Below are 22,597 nucleotides of genomic sequence, written 5' to 3' on the forward strand. Positions count from 1 at the left end.
AGCTTTGGGATTGTTGGTTGGTGGGAGCACAAGATGGACGGCAAATGTATTTGCCTTCTCTTTGTTGCTGCGAGCCCACTCTCCTGTTTGTGTAGGCAAAGGTGATTCACTCTCGATTGGTGGGCATACGCCTGATTTTGCTTTCCACAGTGGGAATCGTTTGCTATTTGGGGAGAGTTGCTCCATATAGGATATTTGAGCTCGGTTTTTTTCATCTTCTAGGGCTCTGCGTAGTAGGTGGTTGGCTATTTTTAGCCGCTCTTTCGAGGCAGGTGATCTGTGTGCTTGCCACTCGCGGCGAAGCCTTCTTTTATCGCGTAGCAGCACTTCAATGTGCCTAGAAATACGACTGCTGCTAGAAAGTTTATTAGATGCTAATATTGGTGTTGAGTGTTTTGCCGCCAGTGACATTGAGGAAACAAATGCTTCGACTGACCTATCAATATCATCTTTACAATTAATGTTTGGGCAGCTATCAATATGAGAGCTTATGTACTTCCTGTATTTGAGCCAATCTGTTTTGCTAGAAGTTAGAAAGTGTGGGCGTTCCGAAAGCTGTGGATGGTCGTAAAGGTGAAGAAGAATGGGCGAGTGATCCGAAGATAGATCTGTTAAGTGATCTACATGAATGTTACAAATTCTGTTTCGGAAATGCAGAAGCGTGGTGGGCAGTATACAGCGGCTAGGTTTAGGTAGCCGCTCTGAATTTCAATATGAATTGCTGTTGCCTGTAGATAAGGTGTAGCAAATGAAGGCAATGGATAATGCCTAATTCGATTCTTGATCAGAACGCCAGTACCTCCATGTGCCTTACCATCGGGATGATTTGTCGCATAGAAATTATAGCCATCGAGGTGATAATAGTTTTTATTTGTTAGGTGAGTCTCTGATATGAGCATGGCGTCAATGTCGTGTTGAGCGAGGAACTGTAAGAGCTCGCATTTGTGCTGCGAAATGCCATTTGCATTCCAGAAACATATATTTAGACAGGACTTTTAAACAGATTTCTGTTTGATTAGGAGCTCCAGGAGGAGATTTTGGTTCCGCATAAGCTCCTGCATCGTTTGTTGTATTGCTACCATTGTGTTTGTTATAGTTACCAGCATTGACTCAATTCCACTAGGCAATTGGGATGGATTAGCAGGGGTATGTTGGCCAGAGATTTCTGGGATCTGATTTGATGCCTGATGCTGCATTATTCCAGCTGTGGTTGGTTGAAGTGTTGGCTTAGAGACTGAGGCGTATGACCCGTTGTTGTAACTTAACGCCTGAGCAAAAGAAACTCCTGGAGTCGTAGTTGATGGTATATATGGTAAGTTTTGTCGGACGACCGGGTTTCGAGCTGCAGTTATTTGTGGGTTTAGGCGATTTATCAATTCTTTATAGACAGGACAACCTCTATAGTTGGCAGTATGGTTTCCCCCACAGTTGCTACATTTTTTGGCAGATGGGTCCTCCTTATTTACGGGGCAGGCCTCAGTGAGATGAACATCACCACATGCAACGCAGACTGCCCGTAGAGTGCAATAGGTTTTCGTGTGTCCATATTCCTGGCAATTTGTGCATTGGACCCGTCCATTTCGTTTGTGTGGTTCCTCAACGGTGATCCTACGGTGCACTAGATATTGAAGCTTGTATATTGGGTGAACTTCATTTTGACTTATATGCATACTTTCAGGTGTCAGTTCTACTTTGAACATTGGCTGGGGAATTTTATTTCTATTTATTATGTTCATAGCCATTTTGACTTCGAAGCCCTTATCGTTAAGTCCATCTATTATCTCATTGATTGGGACTGTTGGTTCGATTCCTTTGATAACCACTTGTAATCCTTTGCTACTTTTAAGTTGGTAGGTGTAGTAATTCATTTTTTCATTTTCGAGGTATTTCGCAACTGATCGATAGTTTTGTTCGTCATTGACTTGTATTTTTGTTTCATTTATGTTACCCCTTGTTATGGACGTGACATAGAATGTGTTTGCGCCAATTGTTTCAGTTATTTTTTTGACCAGCTCAGCACAATTTGCCTGTCGAACATAAATAGGTGGCGGTCTTAATTTTTTGGCCTTGGGTGTTTGGGCAATCTTACCTTCATTTGGGACGCTTAGTATCGCAAATCTATTGTTTGCTAGTGCCTTATGTGGCACAGTGTTCTCGGTTATTTTAGTTATTTTAGCTGCATTGTTGTTCTTCGTAGTTTGTGGGCTCAATTTTCTTTTGATTTGCACATAGCGATCGAGCCCATTCTGAACTAACGCTCCGTTAGCGTTTTTTGAACTTATTGGTTGGGTGAGGTGGGGCTTGTCGCAGTGGGTCGACAGTACCTGGCGCTGAGCAATGGCAGTGGTTGTTATAGTGGTAGATTTCGTTGTTGTTGTCGAAGATAAAGTTTTGAGCGAGGACATTGTACTAGTTGTTGTTGATATTAGCAAATCGCTGGTTATGCAGTACGAGTGGGGGATGGGCACTGAGCACTCCATGACCCACTTTGAAATGCAGGAGAGAGAGAGCGTACTCTCTCCTCGTTCACTTGCAGTGATGCAGTTTTTGTTGGTACTGCTGCCTTTGGCGAGCGTATAGAGAAGTACGCGTTGTTTTTTGCTTGCGAGAGCCGACGCTTGTCTTGTTGCTGTTGCTGGGCTTGGCTCATTTTGGCTTTGGTTACAGTGCTTGTGCTCTTTACCGAGCTGGTGCTCTTATACGATGTCATTTGTTCTTTTCTATTATTTCTATTAATCTTTATTACACGATTGGATGGTATTCATGGGCAGCACGATCACTAGTACCCATGCCTACCCCGAGCGCTTTTTCACGAATTAATTTATGATTAATCGCGATTAATTGATTTTCACGGCGGAGCGATACAAAAATACGTCTGAAGTCGTTGACGGTTCACGGTTGACTTATCACTTCTTTCTTTCTGCTGCTACCGAATTGCCACAATGATTTTATCGACGGGCTTACCGATGTCTCCTTGTCCAAATGAATTCCATCAGAAATAATAGGGAATAGACCTATTGTTTTTTGTGATGCTGCTCTAGCTACGGTCTCCAGAGTAAGTCCAGTATCACTTCCTGAAGACCTCTACCATCCAACTTTAGCTTTATCCCTTGAGTGCGGCCGATCCAGTTGCGCTTCCAGTCCCATAGCACCTAGTCGCATTAAATGTTTTCGCAAAACAAATTTCACCGATCTAAACATACATCTCTCGAGTGTTCATTGGTCTAGTCTTCAGTCCTAAAAGAATATTGACGTTGCAGTCAACTCGTTTTACAAAACCATAAACTCTGCCTTAGACACATATGTATGTCCCTGAATATACTGTACCAGTATCGACAAAATCGAACTTTTTTTTCCTCAAGGATCCAAACCGACTTTTTGCGATAGATATGGGGCTTTAAAATTTTTTAAAGAATTATAGTTTTTTTTTCTATGGCAGAACTTTTTTTTGAAGAATTTTTGAAGTATTTTTTCGTTTTTTTTTGTGCGGTATTTTTTACGAAATTTTGACTTTAAAAACTCAGGAAAAGTAGAAAAAAAATTATATCCTGGGTCATCAATTTTGTTATGTATAAGTGCATTAATTTGGCGCCAACTGCCAATTGGGAACAAATCAAACGAAAAAGGGTTGTACATTTGGTACCTGATCGCGTTCCTGTGTTCCCAATGGGCAGTTGGGCTCGCAACCTTCCAAAAGGTATTTTTTGTTCATTTTTTCCATATTTTAGGTTTGGTTAACGAATTTTAGCTCCAAATTCTCTCCATAGATTTTAATGAGCGATACCTTAAACGACGAAGGGATAGTTAGCTGGATTCAAGACGGGTCAGATTGAAGACGCGGGGCTCGGTTCAAGACTGTGTCTTCTATTTTTTTTGTGTAGTTGCATTACTTAGGTTTAATGTTTAAGGCTCATTAAAATCTATGAAGAAACGTTGGAGCTAAAATTCGTTAACCAAACCTAAAAAATGAAAAAAATTAACAAAAAATACCTTTTGGAAGGTTGCGGGCCCAACTGCCAACCGGGAACAAAGCAAACGAAAAAGGGTTGTACATTTGGTATGAAATGTTGTTGACAGTTTTTCGATATCTGAGGTATGATACCTGGTCAGGTCAAATATTTATATTCTCACAAGTGCAGGTCCACACAAATTAGATTTTTTCGCGTCTACCTAAGACTATGATTAGGTAGACGCGAAAAAATCTAAATATATATAATATAATAATATATATATAAATATATAACTCTGTGCCTATTGTGTCTGTTCGGGCCAGCGGCTATTTAAGTGTCTATCATAATATTAAATGTAGCTGGTATTTTGTTTATGTTTTTTTTCAGAGGTAGTGCTTCTATTTTTCACATAACTTAAGTATCTTATATCTGAATGCATAGAACTTTGCAGTTCCGAAAAGCTGACAAATGCAGCTATATCGGACCCAGAGCTTTTGTATCTGCAGCTTAACGCCTGAAAGATATTAAGCTTTCGCCCATTACGATGTCCATCTTCGCAGCTCGAACGTTCTCGCTTAAACTCTGCCACCCAATATTTTATTGTTGTAAACGAAGGAGCAGAATCTCCTAGGTAGCCAGCCAGCTTTAATTTTGGTTGAGCTAAGACCTTTCAAATGAAAGTATTGAATCGCATAACGATTGTCAATTTTGTCCATGTTTGCAAATCAATTAAGAGCGTTCTCTATTAACATCTACTAAAAAAAAAAACTACGCAAGCTAAAAACATCAAACTTTACACTTAAGCTTTTAATAGTCCGTACTTCCTCTCTTTAATATTTTTTTGAACATTTTCCAACACGGCTATGTTAGGTCAGACCGCCCTCGTAAGTTGGCGTTACGACTTACTCTTTCCGAATAGATTCAGAATATGCATAACATCCCAACTTTTAAATTCGCTGCTGCGCTCTCCCTGTTAAAGGGCGCTCTGCACCTGCCGCTTCGGCTCTTGCATTGATCGGCCGTCGTGGCCCAAGTAGTTCTATGCTAATCTCTCGCCGCATAGGTTGCATACCGAGCTCCCGCTTGTGCACATTTATCTGGCTGGGCAAAAGAGCGAGCAATTGGCTTCAGCTAGCCGCCGCTATAAATAAACATTATAACGTTTTAAATTGAAAGTCTTTTAACTGATTTTGGATAGAGATAGGTGCCAAAAAAGCTTGGCATCTCAATCATTGGTGACCCCGACGTGATTTAACTACAAATTTTAATAGCGTTTCCTTTAAAAACTATAAAAATCGAATAAGATATTCGTTGCTGTGCGGTTTAACGACCAACAAATACATTTGTGCAAATAAGAATAGTTAAAGTGCAAGTTCACTGAGACTGCAGCCGTCTAATATTCCGTTGCTTAATCGCCGAATCTCTCTTGCTCTGCTTCGCGGCAGCCGCGGCCCTTGACTTTCCGTGTCTTCTATTCTCGCTCCCGTTCTGTTCTCCGTCGCTTAAGCGGTCTTACATTTTCCGTTTTTTCGTTGCATCACACCGGTTGGCATGGACAAAGAACCGAATACAGGTGCGGGCGGAAATATTGCGATGGAGGAAAAAAGGCTTTACAAGCGTAAAGTTCAGTCTCTGCATGATCGGCTGCACGACCACACTCGGGGAATAAACTCGACAAACTAAGTGCGTCTAAAATAGATGTGCGCCTCGATATGTTGGCGGAAATGCTTGAGGAGTTCAACAAGTCCCATCATGAGTTGGAATCGCTGGATGAAGACGAGATTGGAAGTGAGCTGCGTGAAACCTTCGATGCGCTGTTCATTTCTTTGAAAGCCAAGCTGCTGTCTGCTCTCGAACTAGGTCATTTACGGGTAGCTGCTCATTCCACTAGCATGCCAAATAGCTCTGGAGGTCATACCATCATCATGGCTCACAAGCAGCGGCTTCCTCAGCTGAAGCAACCTAGCTTCTCCGGTGGCTATTTCATGTTGAATCGAAGGGGATGCAGATCTCAGTGAAATCGAGAAGTTCCAACATCTTTGCTAATGTCTCTCGGATGCGGCCCTGGATTCGGTTCGATCGTTGGAGCTCTCCAGTGCCAATTATCGTGTAGCTCTGGACATACTTAGCAAACGTTTTAATAATAAACGACTTGTTTTCCAGGCACACATCAAGGAGATTCTTGGGCTCAAGAATCGCTTCCTGGAGAAGCGATGCCAGAAGATGGAGAACGTGCAGTACGCTATAGCGACACACGCTGGTAGCGCTCAGGTGGAAAAAAGCCAGTCTACACATCTAAAGAAAACTTTTGTTGCTTCTAACTCTTCCGCCGACCTGTCTGGATGCCCTTTCTGCCATTCAGCGGGCCACGGAATATACTCGTGCAGCATCTTTACAAATTGATCTCCCCTTTAGCATCCCAGCTGCATCTCGTTACAACCAGGTTCGCCCAGCAGCTTCAGCTTAGGAGAACTCAATCGTCTACCCTTGTTTCTGGTCTGGGCGATACTAGCGTGTCCACTGAGGGATCGACCTTCAGCATTTGCATGCAGTCTCGCACTTCGGACTATTCGACCACACTCACTGCTCTCATCGCACCCACAATCACAGATAGCCAACCAAGTCTGGCAGTTAATGTAGCCGATTGGAACATTCCATCCAATATTCAGCTTGCCGATTCTGCATTCTTTAATCCTCAGCGAGTAGATCTCCTCATTGGCGCGAGCATATTCTATGACCTTCTCTGCGTAGGGCAAATCAAGCTCATAGATGGATTGCCTCGTGCCGGCTTGGGTGGATCGTATCTCGTATCTAGCTCGTCGCATCTGGCAACCCAAAATTCTCCGGATTCGGAGGCTAGAATGAATGCAAGGTTGGATCGAACTGTTCGTATGTTTTGGGAGTCGAGAATTGTGTGGAGGCTAGTTTGAGTACAAGGGAAGAAGTAGATTGTGAGTCGCATTTCGTAAGCCACCTTTCACGTTTGCCATCAGGGGAGTACTCCGTTCGACTGCCTTTAAAGCATGATGCTGATCACTTGGGAGAGTCCTATACTCAGGCGTATCGACGATTTCTCAGTTTGGAGCGAAAGCTGGATCGTAATCCCACGCTCAAGGAGCGTTACTCAGCTTTTATGAAAGAGTATACTGATTTAAAGCATATGTCCGAAGTCCATCCTGACTCACGTAGCCTCTGCAAGTATTTTCTGCCTCATCACTTCGTTTTAAAGGAGGACAGTACCACGGCACGACTCCGTGTCGTTTTCGATGGCTCTGCAGCTACATCAACTGGATGCTCGTTAAATGTTGTGATGATGACAGGTCCTGTTATTCTGCCTGCATTGTTTGACATACTGATCCGGTTCCGCACATATCCCGTCGCTCTCACTGGTGACATTTGTAAAATGTACCGCTGCGTAAAAGTATCTCGCCACCTATGGCGAGATTCCATCCAGTCCGAGGTCTAGGTGTACACATTAGACACCGTCACATACGGTACGAGGGCTGCATCGTTTTAAGCTGTCCGCGCAATTCACCAGCTGGCCATCGACGAATGTAATCCCTACCCTCTTGGCTCAGCTGCTGTGCAACAGGAGTTCTATGTTGATGATCTCCTCTCTGGCGGCAGCTCGAACGCAAATGTCATGGAAAAGATGCGCCAAACTTCAAGTCTACTATCTTGCGGTAACTTCAAGTTGAAGTTGATGGAATTCCAAAAGACGACGTGGAGAAATTTCTACGGTTTCATGATGGAAGCGACATTACCAAAACTCTTGGTTTAGTTTGGGACCCTGCGTCGGATCAGCTGCTGTTTGCGTTGTCCGCGCTGGACACGAATTCAAGGCCCTCTATGTCTCTAGCGTTCGGCAGTGCTGCTGCGCTCTCCCTGTCTGCACCTGCCGCTTCGGGTCTTGCATTGATCGGCTGTCGTGGTCCAAGTAGTTCTATGCTAATCTCTCGCCGCATAGGTTGCATACCGAACTCCCGCTTGTGCACATTTATCTGGCTGGGCAAAAGAGCGAGCAATTGGCTTCAGCTAGCCGCCGGTATAAAAAAACATTATAACGTTGTAAATTGAAAGTCTTTTAACTGATTTTGGATAGATATGGGTGCCAAAAAAGCTTGGCATCTCAAACAGTGTCTGTGCCTTAGTGTAGTTCTGACTTTCCTCAGAATACGATCGTGTGTTTACCAAAACATCTTACAATTAATTAAAATTATAATCAAAAAGAAAATAGAACATTTTTAAAATTGTACTTCTTCAATATTTTTTAAACATTTTTCTGTACAAGTGAAACGTAGCGTAAATAAGAGTATAGGTTTTTTCACTTATTAGCTAAAATATGCAATATTTACTGAAAATTGCAAAATAATTCAGAAACCCATATTAACTATTTCCCTTATTTTTAGAATTACAAATGATGCGAGGGAGGATGAAATGGAAGAAAATATGGGACAGGTTAATACAATGATTGGAAACCTCCGTAACATGGCTCTGGATATGGGCTCTGAGCTAGAAAATCAAAATCGACAAGTTGACAGAATTAATCGCAAGGTAAAAATATTTTTTATTTACATACTAATTATCTTTTTGTTAAAACATAAATATGTTTTTATGTCCGTATGGCATTAGACTTTGCTAACTAACTAAACCCAGGCGTCTTGCGCGAGAGGCCTGGCGACTAATGCGGCAAATTTATTTCGTCGTTCATCGACCGTTCCTTCGTTACCAAGTACAAATTCTTCGGCGAGGACTTCTAGCTCGTCTCGACGGAGTTTGTGAATCCAGCCGGTGCTGATCCCTGGATTGGAAAAGCTCCCCGCAGGGTATGCCTCGTCTGGTTGTTCCTCGCCATGATATTCCATGGTGATTTTCTTTCTGTTGGTTCTGGCACTGTGTCACTGTTTAAACGGCACTCATAGGATCGGCACTGCGTATACTTTCGCGGTTGTTTGAGTCACGTAGTACTGGTATCTTGATCGACTGCAAGGCAGTGCCTTTTATGGATCGGCCGGCCATCGATTTTCCATCAATGTCAAAAAACGATGTCTTATTCCTAATGGGAATGGTGGAAGGGGGATTATATAAATATTGTTTTGATTATTACCCGAGCGTGCCGACTTGTTGATTGGTAAGATCGTGTTACCTAATAATTGGCCCTTCAGTCAGTGTCCAATATCAAATATTAGAGTCTGCTGACTGACTCGAGCGTTAGCTGAGTTTTTGGTTTCTGCGGTGGTGGTTGGTTACATATTCTTGGCCAGCGCCGTTCCGTCGATCAGCCGCGCATGTACCTACCCCTTTGTGACGAACCATGATGACCATATCTACAAGATTGCCGAATCTAGATCAGATTGGAACATTTATAACCCCAAAATAAAAAAATAAAATTGCAGTGGCTATGCTACCCCTTCCATGTGCTTACTAATTCAAACAGGCTGTTGTTGGTGTTAGAGGAGAGAAATAGAAACAGACGTGGCAGAATAAAAATACAGTTGTGGAAAAATGGAAAAAGATAAAATATTCAAAAAAAATTCGAATAATTCATGAGAGGATAAACGAAGTTCAAGAATAAACACTAAAAAACAACTAACGGTCGTGGTTGCTCTCTTTCTCTCTCTCTCTATTTTGTTCCCCCTCTTATGACAACTGTGAGTAAAATTAGGCTGTCGGACATGGTTCTTTTTAAATTTAATTTCAAAGTTTCATTTTTGCACATACAAAATGTAAACATAATCTGGTGTGCCTTTGAATAAAATGTCACAATTTGCACACTTTTTATACCCGTACTCAAAAAGAGTTAAGGGCTATATTAGATTTGTGGTAAAAGTGGATGTATGTAACGCAGAGAAGGAAACGTTTCCGACCCCATATAGTATATATATTCTTGATCAACATCAAAAGCCGAGTCGATAGAGCCATGTCTGTCTGTCCGTCTGACCGTCTGTCCGTCTTGTTTGTCGCCTGGATCTCAGAGACTATAAGAGCTAGGGCAACCAAATTTGGTTTCCAGACTCATGTGATATCACACTGTTACAAGTGTATTTCAAAATTTGCTCCGCCCCCCCAAAGGACAATTGTGGCAGGCACAATTTTAAAGATACGATAAAACTAAAAATGCAGAATGACCATATCTACCAGAATGCAGAATCAGATCGGATCATATTTATAGGCAGAATGAAGAAATTAATTTTCTGTAGCTTCCCCGCCTCCTACAGCAAGAGACCAGCTACTCATTCTCTTTCTCGATCGCACACTCTGCATCGTTATGTACGCGAGCGCCCTCTAGCGGAGGAGATGTAGAATCTTAATGGTACATGTATAATTTACATTTTAGATGTAGAATATACATAGTAGATGTAGATAACAGATGTAGAAAAAAAAAAATTAAATTAAAATTTCTAAAAATCATAAGCTCAAAAATATATATACTGACTAAGTACGGGTATAAGTAGATTCGCGTCCCCAGAAGCGACTCACACGTTCCTTTTCGTTTTAACTGAATAGGGTAAACCGTTTTCATGTTATTTCATAATCTCAATCAACAAAAACCTTTTTATACCCGTACTCAAAAAAGAGTTAAGGGGTATATTAGATTTGTGGGAAAATTGGATGTGTGCAACGCAGAGAAGGAAACGTTTCCGACCCCATAAAGTATGTATATTCTTGATCAGCATCAATAGCCGAGTCGAAAGAGCCATGTCTGTCTGTCCGTCTGTCCGTCTGTCTGTCTGTCTGTCTGTCCGTCTTGTTGAGCGCCTAGATCTCAGAGACTATAAGAGCTAGGGCAACCAAATTTGGTTTCCACACTCATGTGATATCACACTGCTACAAGTGTATTTCAAAATTTCGCCCCGCCCCCTTCCGCCCCCACAAAAGACGAAAATCTGTGGCAGACACATTTTTAAAGATACGATAAAACTAAAAACGCAGTATCGTAGAGAATGCCCATATCTACCAGATTGCCGAATCTAAATCAGATCGGATCATAATTATAGCCAAAATGAAGAAATTAATTTTCAGTTGCTTCCCCTGTCCCCCTCCGGCAAACGACTACGCAAGTCATTCTCCTTCTCGCTCGCACACTCTGCCGCGTTCGGTGCGCGAGCAACCCCTAGCGGAGGAGATGTAGAATCTAAATGGAACATGTACATTGTACAATCTACATGTTAGATGTAGAATATACATTGTAGATGTAGATATCAGATGTAGCAAAAAAATGTAAAATGTAAAATTTTTTTTTTTTCTAAAATTCTAAAAAATCATAAGCTCAAAAATGTATAACTGACTGAGTACGGGTATAAGTAGAGTCGCGTCCCCAGAAGCCACTCACACGTTCCTTCTCGTTCGATTGTGTAATCATTAGTTTCCAGTAATTTAATAAACTTTACATAATCATTATTTTTGATACAAAAAAATTCAACTTAAAAATAATGATTACACTACCCGACAAAATTGAACATTTTTCTTCCCGCTGTAGACCAAAATGACCTTTTCTGATCGATTTTTTATGGTTTAGTTTTTTTTTTAAGAATTTATAAAATCTGGTATTTTTTTCATGTTTTTTAGAGATGCTTCTATTTTTTCACTTAACTTAAGTGTTCGGCTAAGCGCAGGCCCATGGCAGCACATAGAGTAGTTGAGCATCTCTTAATGTAATGTCTCTCTTTATAACCGTTTGGTTGCTTGTACTTATGCTCTTGCTGGTGCCTTGCTCTTTCTCGGCTTTCGTCAGCAGCTGTGGGGGAGGCTCATCAGAAAAGGCAGAAGTCACTTAAATTTCGATCATCACCATAGTTAAACGTTTGGCTGTCTGGCACAGTGACCTGCCTGCTACAGAGTTCTAAACTAAACCTAACATAAACATATCAACTTCAACAGTCTTGAAATGGCCCGCGCGTCTTCAATCGACCCATCGTTAACTCTCGTTATCAAATCCGCACACCTTTCGCTAGTTTTGGATAATACATATATATTAACTTAAGTAAATAAACTGTGAATATATTAACTGAACAATCGTCGACTTTTAAATAATCTTGCAAAACAACGCTACTGAAGAAGCTCAGTAGCTCAACATTAAGTATCATATATCTGGTTGCTAAGCACTTTACTGTCCTGAAAAGCTGATAAATGCAGTTATAAATCCGACCTAGACTTTTTGTTACTAAAAATTTAACCCCTTTTCGTTTGCTTTGTTCCCAATTGGCAGTTGGGCCCGCAACCTTCCAAAAGGTATCTTTTGTTAATTTTTTAGGTTTGGTTAACGAATTTTAGCTCGAACGTTTCTTCATAGATTTTAATGAGCAGTACCTTAAACGACCCCTAATTAATGCACCTATACTAAAAAATGACAAACAAGACATAGGATATAATTTTTTTTCGACTTTACCTTAGTTTTTATAGTCAAAATTTCGTAAAAAATACCGCACAAAAATCATAATTTTTGCATTTCAATGCTTTATATTTCCCAGACGTTAAGCTGAATTCACAAAGTGTTTCGGCGTAACTTCTAGCTGATTTAATTATCTTTTCAAAATAACAAAGTTCTTTACAACCAGACGTAAGATACAAAAAAAGAAAAAGAAGCGCTACCTCTGAAAAAAGCTCACTGAACGAGGCAGAGTGTGCGAGCGAGAAAGAGAATGAGTAGCGTGCCATTGTCAGGGGAAGGCGATCAGGTACCAAATGTACAACCCTTTTTCGTTTGCTTTGTTCCCAATTGGCAGTTGGGCCCGCAACCATCGAAAAGGTATTTTTTGTTCATTTTTTCCATATTTTAGGTTTAGTTAACGAATTTTAGCTCCAAAGTCTCTGCATAGATTTCAATGAGCGATACCTTGAACGACGCCAAATTAATGCACCTATACACAAAAAAATAGAGGACACAGGATATAATTTTTTTTCGACTTTTCCTGAGTTTTTAAAGTCAAAATTTCGTAAAAAATACCGCACATAAATCATAATTTTTGCATTTCAATGCTTTATATTTCCCAGACGGTAAGCTGTAATCACAAAGTAATTGGGCTTAACTTCTATCTGTTTTAATTATCTTTTCAAAATAGCAAAGTTCTTTACAACTATGTGAAAAAACAAAACAAATCTTTAAAAAAAAGTTCGTTTTGTTCCTTGAGGAAAAATCGTGTTGACTAGTGCTATCAGCAGCAGCAGATGGCGACGCCACCCGTGCCGACCACCGTGAAGACAAACTCTTTTGAAAGCAATATTTGTTTTATATTTATGAAAATTAATAAAAATATTTTATTATAATATCCATATAATTGTCCTTTATATAATACTGCATTAATTAGATTCTATTTGTCTTCATTATTAAAATATTTCATTTGGTTTTTTGTTCTCTTATTGCAATGTTCGTGTTTGCTTCGTGTGCTTCGTGTTTGCTGGCAAAAGATATCAAATTGATATCTTTTTCGAGGTGGGTCGAAACATACCAAAAAAACAAGCAAATGCTTCAGAAACTTATCCAGTATATACAGCCCTTCTTGTTTTTTGATCTGAGTACTGCCTTCCGTACAGAGCCTAGAAAACAGTTTTTGCCGTAAAAAATTTCTTATCTGTTTCTGTTCGCGTGGTTTTTTTTTTGATCTGAGTACTAGGCTTAAATCAAAGCAAAACTTGATAAAAAAAAAAATCGCGATTAAAAGTAATATGAAGATACAAAATACTTTACGACCTATGCGCAGACCTACTTAATATACGACACAAATTTTATGAAAATCTGTCGAACCGTTTGGGAGGAGTTCAACAACAAACATCGTGACACGAGATTTGTATATATATATGGATATATGGATATATATAATGATTATAATGATTACGGTCCCTGAAAAAACCCGATATTAGACCACGCTTTATGCTAGAATTTACGTTCAGAATGTATTTGGCAGTCGGTCATGGTTCTGTTTTAATTGAATCTCAATTGACCATAAAAATTGGTAACATTATTATGTATGGCCACCGGATGGGACTGCCCTTAATTATACCCCTACTCAAAAAAGAGTTAAGGGGTATATTAGATTTGTGTTAAAAGTGGATGTGCGCAACGCAGAGAAGGAAACGTTTCAGACCCCATAAAGTATATATATTCTTGATCGGCATCAATAGCCGAGTCGATATAGCCATGTCCGTCTGTCCGTCTTGATGAGCGCCGTTATTTCAGAGACTATAAGAGCTAGCGAAACCAAATTTAGTTTCCAGACTGATGTGATATCATACTGCTACAAGTGTATTTTAAAATTTCGCCCCGCCCCCGCAAAGGACGAAAATCTGTGGCAGACACAATTTTAAAGATACGATAAAACTAAAAACGCAGTACCGTAGAGAATAACTATGTCTATCAGATTGCGGAATCTGAATCAGATCGGATCATAATTATAGCAAGAATGAAGAAATTTAATTTTCAGTTGCTTCCACCGCCTCCTCAGACAGAGACACGCTACTCATTCTCTTTCTCGTTCGCACACTCTGTCGCGTTCAGTGCGCCAGCAACCCCTAGCGGAGGAGATGTAGAATATAAATGGTACATCTTTAATCTACATGTAAGATGTAAAATATACATTGTAGATGTAGATGTAGATAACAGATGTAGCAAAAAAATGAATGAAAAAATAAATTTTTTTTTTAATTCTAAGATACTAAAAAATAATAAGCTCAAAAATGTATATAAGGTTGGCCAAAATTTGATCAAACAATTTTTTTTGTTTTTTCAAGGCGACATCCCCCAATTCGGTTCTTTGTTACTCAATAAAATTATTCAATTTTGTTCAAATTTTTAGTTTAATGTTTGGGGTTGCTACCACGGAAAGAAAATAAAAATTTTTGGGTAAATATACATTAAAAAAAAATTGAATTCGGCTGTTTTTTTCAAATAATGTTGAAACTTAGAAACTAGTTCATATTGATAATAAGGCATTTTTTTTTTTTTTAGTTACTCTTAAAAATTTAACGATTGATGAAAATCAAGAAGTTCAGCTGAGGTTGATATATTTAGTTTACTAGTTCGCAAAAACTTGTGCAGGTTTTTTACTGCCAATAACTGATTTATGACGATATGAATGGTATTAATATATATGCAATAGATTTAACCAATTATCCAACTCATTCAGCAAAAATGTTTTTTTTAATTTTCTTGATTACATTTTTTTGTAAAGTTCGGTAGCAACCTCTAAAAAATAAAAAAAAATAAAATAAAAACACGTAAATTAGTATTAAATCCAAGGTAACAAACTGGGGGTTTCCCGTTTCAATTTCGAAAAAAAATTTTTTGGCCCAGCCTAATGTATATACTAACTGAGTACGGGTATAAGTAGAGTCTCGTCCCCAGAAGCATTCTGGCTTTCGTTATACGCCGACTGGGTGCTGGTCGAAATATTTACGAAGCCGAGTAGAAGTTCAGAGGCAAGGATAGACTAAATTAAAATTGAAGTACCAGTACCCCGCGTACCATGAAGTGGGAAACGGAAATGGAAAGGGAATTTGTTCCTGTAATGGCACCATTAAATGTTCAGACAAGATTAGGTTATATATCTATTATATAAAATAGTTTGGGGTCGTTTTGTGTCGTCGCTCGATATTTTATTATCTGTGCCTCTTCTTCTTACTCTAACTCACCCACTCCCCGCAAATTAGTAAATGGGACACGACACCCTTTAACTTTCTTATTTTGTGTTATATTTTTTAGAATTTGCTACTGATTTCTTCATTCCCAACATATGACGCATATACTTCTCTCGCTCTGACTACAGGCATTTCCCATAACGATATCTCTATTTTTCAACCTAGTCAGTTAGAAAAGTGATAACACCTTAACAAAGAACAAATAACTTTGCCAATAAATTCAACGTATGGTACTGCAACGGAATGTAGAAGCTAAAAATTAAATATAATGGAAAATAGAAAAATCCTTAATAGTCGTCTTTGAAGGACATACCATGTATCACATGAAAGGTATTAAGTCATAGATCAGGAATATGTATAAATTTATGATAAAACACCACTCAGTTCAAAGGATAATCAATTTAACTTTTATTTTTTATTTTTAAAATAAAAGTTACGGAATAACTCTTATTTCAACTTTTAAAATAAAAATCAATAATAACTCTTATTTTTTGTTTTTAATCATAAATAACTATTATTTTTAATTTGATAATTATAAATTTAAAATAACCTTTACTTCTAATTTGTATTGAAAAAATTAGAAATAAATGTTATTCGTAACATTTATATAATAAATTTAGAAATAATTCTTAGATTGCAATTTTTATTTCAAAACTTATAAAAGTTACGGTCCAAAGAGGTGCCCGATCCATAAAAAAAAAATAAAATAAAATAAATTGTTTGGTCAAATTTTGTTCCAGCCTAATATATAGGTAATACTACTATAACCCTTTTTCAAGTCAGACGTGATTTCAGAACTACGAAAAGTTTTCTGTTGAGGGACAGGACCATCTGCCTCAAATAAAAAATATTCCACTAGCAGTTGGCAGTCCTTCCATGTTATGTGCATTAAGTCGTTACTGAGTTTTCCACTGCACTCCCTGAAAATGGGTTTCGATGTTCTGCAGGTGGTGGTGTTGGTCTTTGCCTATTGCTCTAGATGGCTTTGTAGCGATCTAAGCGCGACAGGCACGTTTCTCAATCATTCCTCAGTCCAAAGCCTTTTTTAGCCTAATCGTCTACAGAAAGAAGAAGAGACACAGAAAATAAATGATCGGACCACGATCCCAAAGTATTTAATATAATAGAGAGATTTCTTAGAAAATTCTTCTGCCTTCTTAACCCAGCAGGCACGCCTTCTTTCTGATTGCATTAGTCAGCGCAGAAGCCTGGAAGTAGGACGTCACTCTGTCTTTGATATTCAGGTTCCAACACAGCTTCTGTCAATTACCCACCCTCTGGCATTGTCTTTGAAGGAGAGCCTGCATCCGTTTAGTATAGGGGGGTTGAGAGGAGAAAATTTGTATTTGGTTGTGAACAATACAAGTTCCGTTTTCAAGGGATTGACTCCCAGTCCTCCTGGCTTTGTCCATTCAGACAGTCACGTGAGCTTTGCAGTCATTAAATCGCAAAGTGTTTGTCACTGAAGATGATGGCACTATCGTCCGCGTATGCCACCACTTTGCAGCCCCCACCCTTCCAGGTCGCACAGAATCTTGTTGACTGCTATGTTCCATAGAAGGGGTGACAGGACACCACCTTGCGGGGTGCCTCTGTTGACATACCTTGACTGAGTGGACGATCCCATTGATGAAGTCACCGTCCTGCATGTAAGCAATTGATCAATGAGCATCACCATGTGACGATCCACCCCCAGGTCAGTCAGGGCCTCCGTGATGGCCTCTGGTATGACGTTGTTAAAAGCTCCCTCGATATCTAGGAAAGCTATTAAGGAGTATTCTTTGATGTGTAGGGATTTCTCTACCGTCGAGATTACTTCATGGAGTGCCGTTTCCATGGATTTTCCTTTTCGGTAGGCATGTTGTGCGCCTGACAGCCACTGAGGATTTATGATTGCTCTCAAATGTAGCCCGACTAGTCTCTCAAAGGTTTTGAGAAGAAAGGACGATAGACTGATTGGTCTGAAGTTTTTTGGGGTTGAGTGTGAGGCTTTCCCTGCTTTGGGGATAAAGACTATTTTAGCCTTAAGCCAGGCGTGAGGAATTTTTCCCACTACCAGTGTCTTCCTGAAGATGCATTGCAACCAGTTAATGGCTGTGTCTCCGGCTTATTGTAATTGTATTGACCAGCTGATGTTCCTTTTTGTAAGTATGTGCGCCATCGATGTTGCCGGGCTGTTGGGGGGATCCGCCGGCTCGATGGTTGTGCACCCTGGAAAATGTGTATCGAGTAGAATGTGTAGGGATTCCTCACTAGAGTTAGTCCACGTACCATCCATTCTTTTGAGGTACCCCACCGAGGGGGTTGTTTTTGAGAGGATCTTACGGAGCCTTGCGGCTTCCGACGTCTCCTCAATGTCAGAGCAGAATTTGTGCCAAGAGGCTCTTTTTGCTCTCCTAGTTTCCCTCTTATATAGGGCTAGCTTACTCTTGTAGTTTGTCCAGTGTTCCTCCTCGTTGTGACTTTTGGCTCTATTAAAAAGAGTCCTGAAGCTTTTACGTAGGATATCTATTTGTTTTAACCACCAGGGGGGTTTCTTTTTCCCCCTAGGTTTGGTTGAGGGGCATGCTGCCGTGAAGGATTTTTTGCATGCTTCCGTGAAATTGTCCACTAGACGATTAAGATCACCTTGAGCGTCCGAGCATTTTGGTGCTAAGGGGGGAAGTAGTTCCTCCATTTTTGAACTATATATATCCCAGTTGGCTTTCCTGGACTGTCTCGATATACCTATGATCAGAGAGGAGTGGTCCTCTAGGACTTTCCAACTCTTAGTTATGTCTGACAGTTTGTGAAACAGAAAAGTGAGGTCGATAACCTCCTGCCGGTTTTTTATAAGGATCGCTCCCCCGATTGCAAATAACCAGATTCGAGTTTAGGATGAAGCTGACTCACACCTTACATTTGTGTCCGAGCTCCCCCATTGAGTGTGGTGAGCGTTGGCGTCGCAGCCTATTATGAGGCCTCTATTCGACATCTCGCTGTCGCTGGCTATCTTGCGAACGAGGTCACTTGGAGGATCGATTTCCTCGTGGGCCATGTATGACGACACCAGTCTTAGGTGTGTCCCCTGTATCTCTAGGCTAGCCGCAGTGTTGTCGCCGTTGCTAAAATTGTGGAGCAGAAAGATATTTAGGTGTCTTTTTGCAAGTATGCAGGTACGAGTTTTACCTTCCGTTTCGGCAGCGGTAAGCTTGTAGTCCTTCGTCGCTAATCCACAGACCTGGCCTCCTACCACCCAAGGCAACTGGATTAGGACTACGTCGACTCCGCTTGAAACCAAGCGTTCCTGTTCCGGCCCCAGCTCGTCATCGGGTGCTTCGATCTCCGAGGCCACCTCCTGCTCGACTGGCTTGTCAACAGGACGGGCCTCGAGCCTCGCTGCGTCCGACTTGTACACCTTGATGGTGACCGAGCTGACGCCGAAGTTCAGCTCACTCTTAGCGGCCTCGATCGGGGCCAGCGACCCCTTGGCTCTTTTATTGAGGCGGGCACCCAAATAAACTACTGGGCACTTCGCTCCAGTCTACCACGACGAGCTTCGCCCCTGGGTAGACCACTCCGACCGCTGCTTTGACAGCTGTACGGAGCGCTCGTCTTCGCAGGCTACGATCTTTGTTTCCCTGGAACCATCCCATGTCCTTACAAACTGGGGGTGGCCCAGGGTCCTTCTCCAGCAGCTCGAAGCAGCGGTCGGCCAATGCCCCTTCCACCCACTTCCACTGGTTTCTTGGAATCCTTCCATCTGCACTGCCTCTATCCAGGACACCAATAAGTGTCCTTTGTTTGGCAATCTGTGCGAAGGATATGTTTTCCAGGACCCTGCGACCCCAGGACCCTGCGACCCATACGGTGGCCTCAGCTGGGCCCCCTCTGAGCCACCTCAAAGCCCAATAGGTTCATCGGAGAATATACCCTAAATGACCGTTCTTCAGTTGCACCGGTAAATGTACAACAGTGGGATGACGATCGTTTGTGAGCAGTGGCGAATATGGAACGATCCAACTATTGTCGACTATAAAATCATTTCCTTTCACTTTCGTTGTAATAGTTCATAATAATATCATCGGGTGATCGACGCCGATACAGTGGATACCTATCGTTGCCAGTGATGGTCTCCGCCGTACATTTTCGTGAATAACGTTTGGAACACTTGCCGTCCACAATGCAAGGTGCAAGGTGGCGGTTGATGGTGCCACATGGTCCATGAATCATATTCGTAATGACAACTTCATGTAGGCCTGGTTTCGGGATCAGGACTCTGGACATATGATATCCCCTACTTGATCTGGTCGAATTCTATCGACTAACTATGCGGCAAGCCTCTTTTTTGCCATTCGATTGAAAACTTCCAGCATTTGGTAGTGCCAAAGTATGCAAATGTAAATGTAATGAAGAGGTCTGGCCAACTATAATGACGAACATATGTCATTGCATTTTGCGCATATTCATGCATGTGAAGCGGGCTACCTATATATGTCGCCGGTAAAATAGTCAATCGACCAATATTAGATGCATATCCTTCGGTGCTTATTGTAAAACTATGAAAAATTCACGTTCATACTCCTTGAAGAGGTAGACAGAATTTGACCACTAAATCCTCGAAGTGACTATTTTCATTCTATTTTATTGATACGTACCATTTAATGGATTGATAATCTTGATTTTAAAGTGATATCCATCGTCTCCTTGCCAAAACATTAGCGGGTATTGCAACGTGTCATATGAACGGTGTGTTTCATGTACATTTTGTAGTTGCACAGTATGCGTCGTGTAAGCACAATATCGCGTGTTTCCAAGCTTTCACCAACAATCAGGATTGTAACTTAATTTATTGTTGGAGCGTTAAATGTGCGTTCATGTGTTACAGCTGGTCGTTTATCGGCTCTGATCACGATTTTGTAATCATCAATTGGCATGCGCTCTAACGCACTTTTGAACAGACTGATTTTCATGAAGCAGTTGCTGTAGATCTTTTTGAATTTCTCTTTTCATTGCTGTGTGGATCTCTTGACGCCGATCAAGTTGCTCAAGTTGCTCCTCCATATTTCCCATGAAGTATATTTGTAAGAATTTGTGTTGTGCATATTCAAGAGGTTGTAATGATCCAATGAGTCAAGAGCAAAGTCAATATCATTGTAGAAATTGCAAATTTACTCAAAATAAATTACCTTGAATGTGGGATTAAAAACGTGTTCTATCAAGAATTCCGCTCCAAATGAAGTCATTTGAAAACAGTCATTGTACTTTTGAGTGTTCGCTAGAAAATTTTTCTAGCCATTGCCATTAAGGCAGCACAATCTAAGCGTTTCTCCAGCGAATTTCAATATCCCATAATGCACGCAAACTACTTCTATTGGACCAATGCAAACGAAAGGAACATTTTCCATATAAAAAATCAAGCAAATGTTTGAAAACCCTGGAAGGGCCAACTTCATACAACATTACTAACGTTTTACGAGTGTGATAGATATATAGATGGGAAGCACCTGTATCCAAAAACAGCTTCCATTCACTATGCCTCTTAGAGTACAATTTTCAAATCGGGCGTCCATAATTTTATCGGCGCAGTATGTCTGTTCCCGGAATCTTGAGCCTTTAGCTACACTTATCCAAGATGTCCCGTTTTGCAATGATTCAATAGTCAGGGCTTAAAACACTGCTTCTTCGTTATTCTATGAATCAAAACAATGGTGCGGCGCGTGTCCGAAAGACACTGTCCATATCCCTGATACCGTCTATAAAACCATTCATCTTTTATCTCTCCAGAAAACCTGGTGCATCATTGTATATCAGGCGTGAGAGTCGCTTTATGTCCGTTGCGAACTTTTGAAAGCACTCTCCGTAGCGTTGTATCATGTCCTATAGCTCCAGGCGATTTACTTACCGCAGGGTCTAGTCTATATCGACACTGAACTGCTTCTGAGTTTTCCAGGAGTTTCTTGTCAACGTCAGCCCATCTTTCATTTTCATTTATTTTTCCATAGCTGTTAATTTTATGCCCTGTTACTTGACCTTTTATGCAAAAATTATTAAAAATTATGATTTTTGAGCGGTATTTTTTTTTTCAATATTTTGACTTTAAAAATTTAGTAAACGTCGAAAAAATTATATTTTTATTGTATAGGTTTATTAATTATGCGTCGTTTAAAGTATTGTTCATTAAAAGCTATGAAGAAAAGGCTGAGATAAAATTGGTTGACCAATCCTCCGGCCCTTTCATAATTATTACTCAAAATCTGGACATTTTCTTGACCAGAAAATTGTACACCCTTTCAAACTATTTTTGATTCGTTGTGATAGAATGGATAAACCGTGTTTTGTAGGAGGGTGGATGTTGGTCGTTCCCACAGTTCGGATTCCCAAATAAATAAAAAGGCGGGGGCGTCAACTATAATTCTGGTGTATTTGGCGTGCACAAAGCTGAGGGCTGGTTGTAGATAGGCGCGTAGGTGTCGAGAGACTGCTAGCCTACGGCTAGCGCCCGTGATGGAGCGCCGAGTGGATCGCGTCCACGCCGCGCGAGAGCGAAGGGCATGGGAGAGCGCGCGAGCTAACAGAGCGCTGTTAACCGCGCTGCTGCCCTAAACATCCTCCCCCCCCTTGCAGGACTGCAACATCACCTCCTATGGCTGCGTACAGGCCCCGGACACAATCCATCCGAAAACGGTGCTTTGGGCCACTGGAAGGCCGTCTCCTCGAGCAAGGAACCCGGGTTGGATCACCTTCTGGTAGACATCCGCTCCCAATACTAGAGAGACGGTGGCCGGGCGATGGAAATGCTCATTGGCAAGGCTGATGTCGTTGAACCTGACCCGAGTCGCCTCGCTCAAGGGTCGCAGCGGCGTGTGGACGCGTAAGCGGGGCGCCAGTTTGAGGACCACGTCCAATTGGACATCGCCGGTCCTGGCGCGGATAATGGCTGTGGCCACCTTCTCCGCTCCGATGCGCGTGCTGGGCAACTTTAAGTCGGCGGCCAAGGAAGCGTCAATGCAGCTCACAGGCGTGCATGGGTC

The 22,597-nt window shown here is 41.1% G+C and overlaps 1 protein-coding gene across 4 annotated transcripts in view; it reads left to right on the forward strand.

Annotated features, from left to right (window-relative positions):
* LOC111077553 (synaptosomal-associated protein 25) overlaps positions 1-22,597 on the forward strand; it is a 182,815-nt gene that overhangs the window by 145,335 nt on the left and 14,883 nt on the right. For all 4 annotated transcript variants that reach the window (XM_041595337.1, XM_041595335.1, XM_041595334.1 and 1 more), the window contains exon 7: positions 8,360-8,504. In XM_041595337.1, coding sequence (XP_041451271.1) covers positions 8,360-8,504 — 145 coding nt within the window. The remainder of the gene's footprint in view (positions 1-8,359; positions 8,505-22,597) is intronic.

Source organism: Drosophila obscura, unplaced genomic scaffold, assembly GCF_018151105.1.
Source record: "Drosophila obscura isolate BZ-5 IFL unplaced genomic scaffold, ASM1815110v1 contig_5, whole genome shotgun sequence".
NCBI classification, from domain to species: domain Eukaryota; kingdom Metazoa; phylum Arthropoda; class Insecta; order Diptera; family Drosophilidae; genus Drosophila; species Drosophila obscura.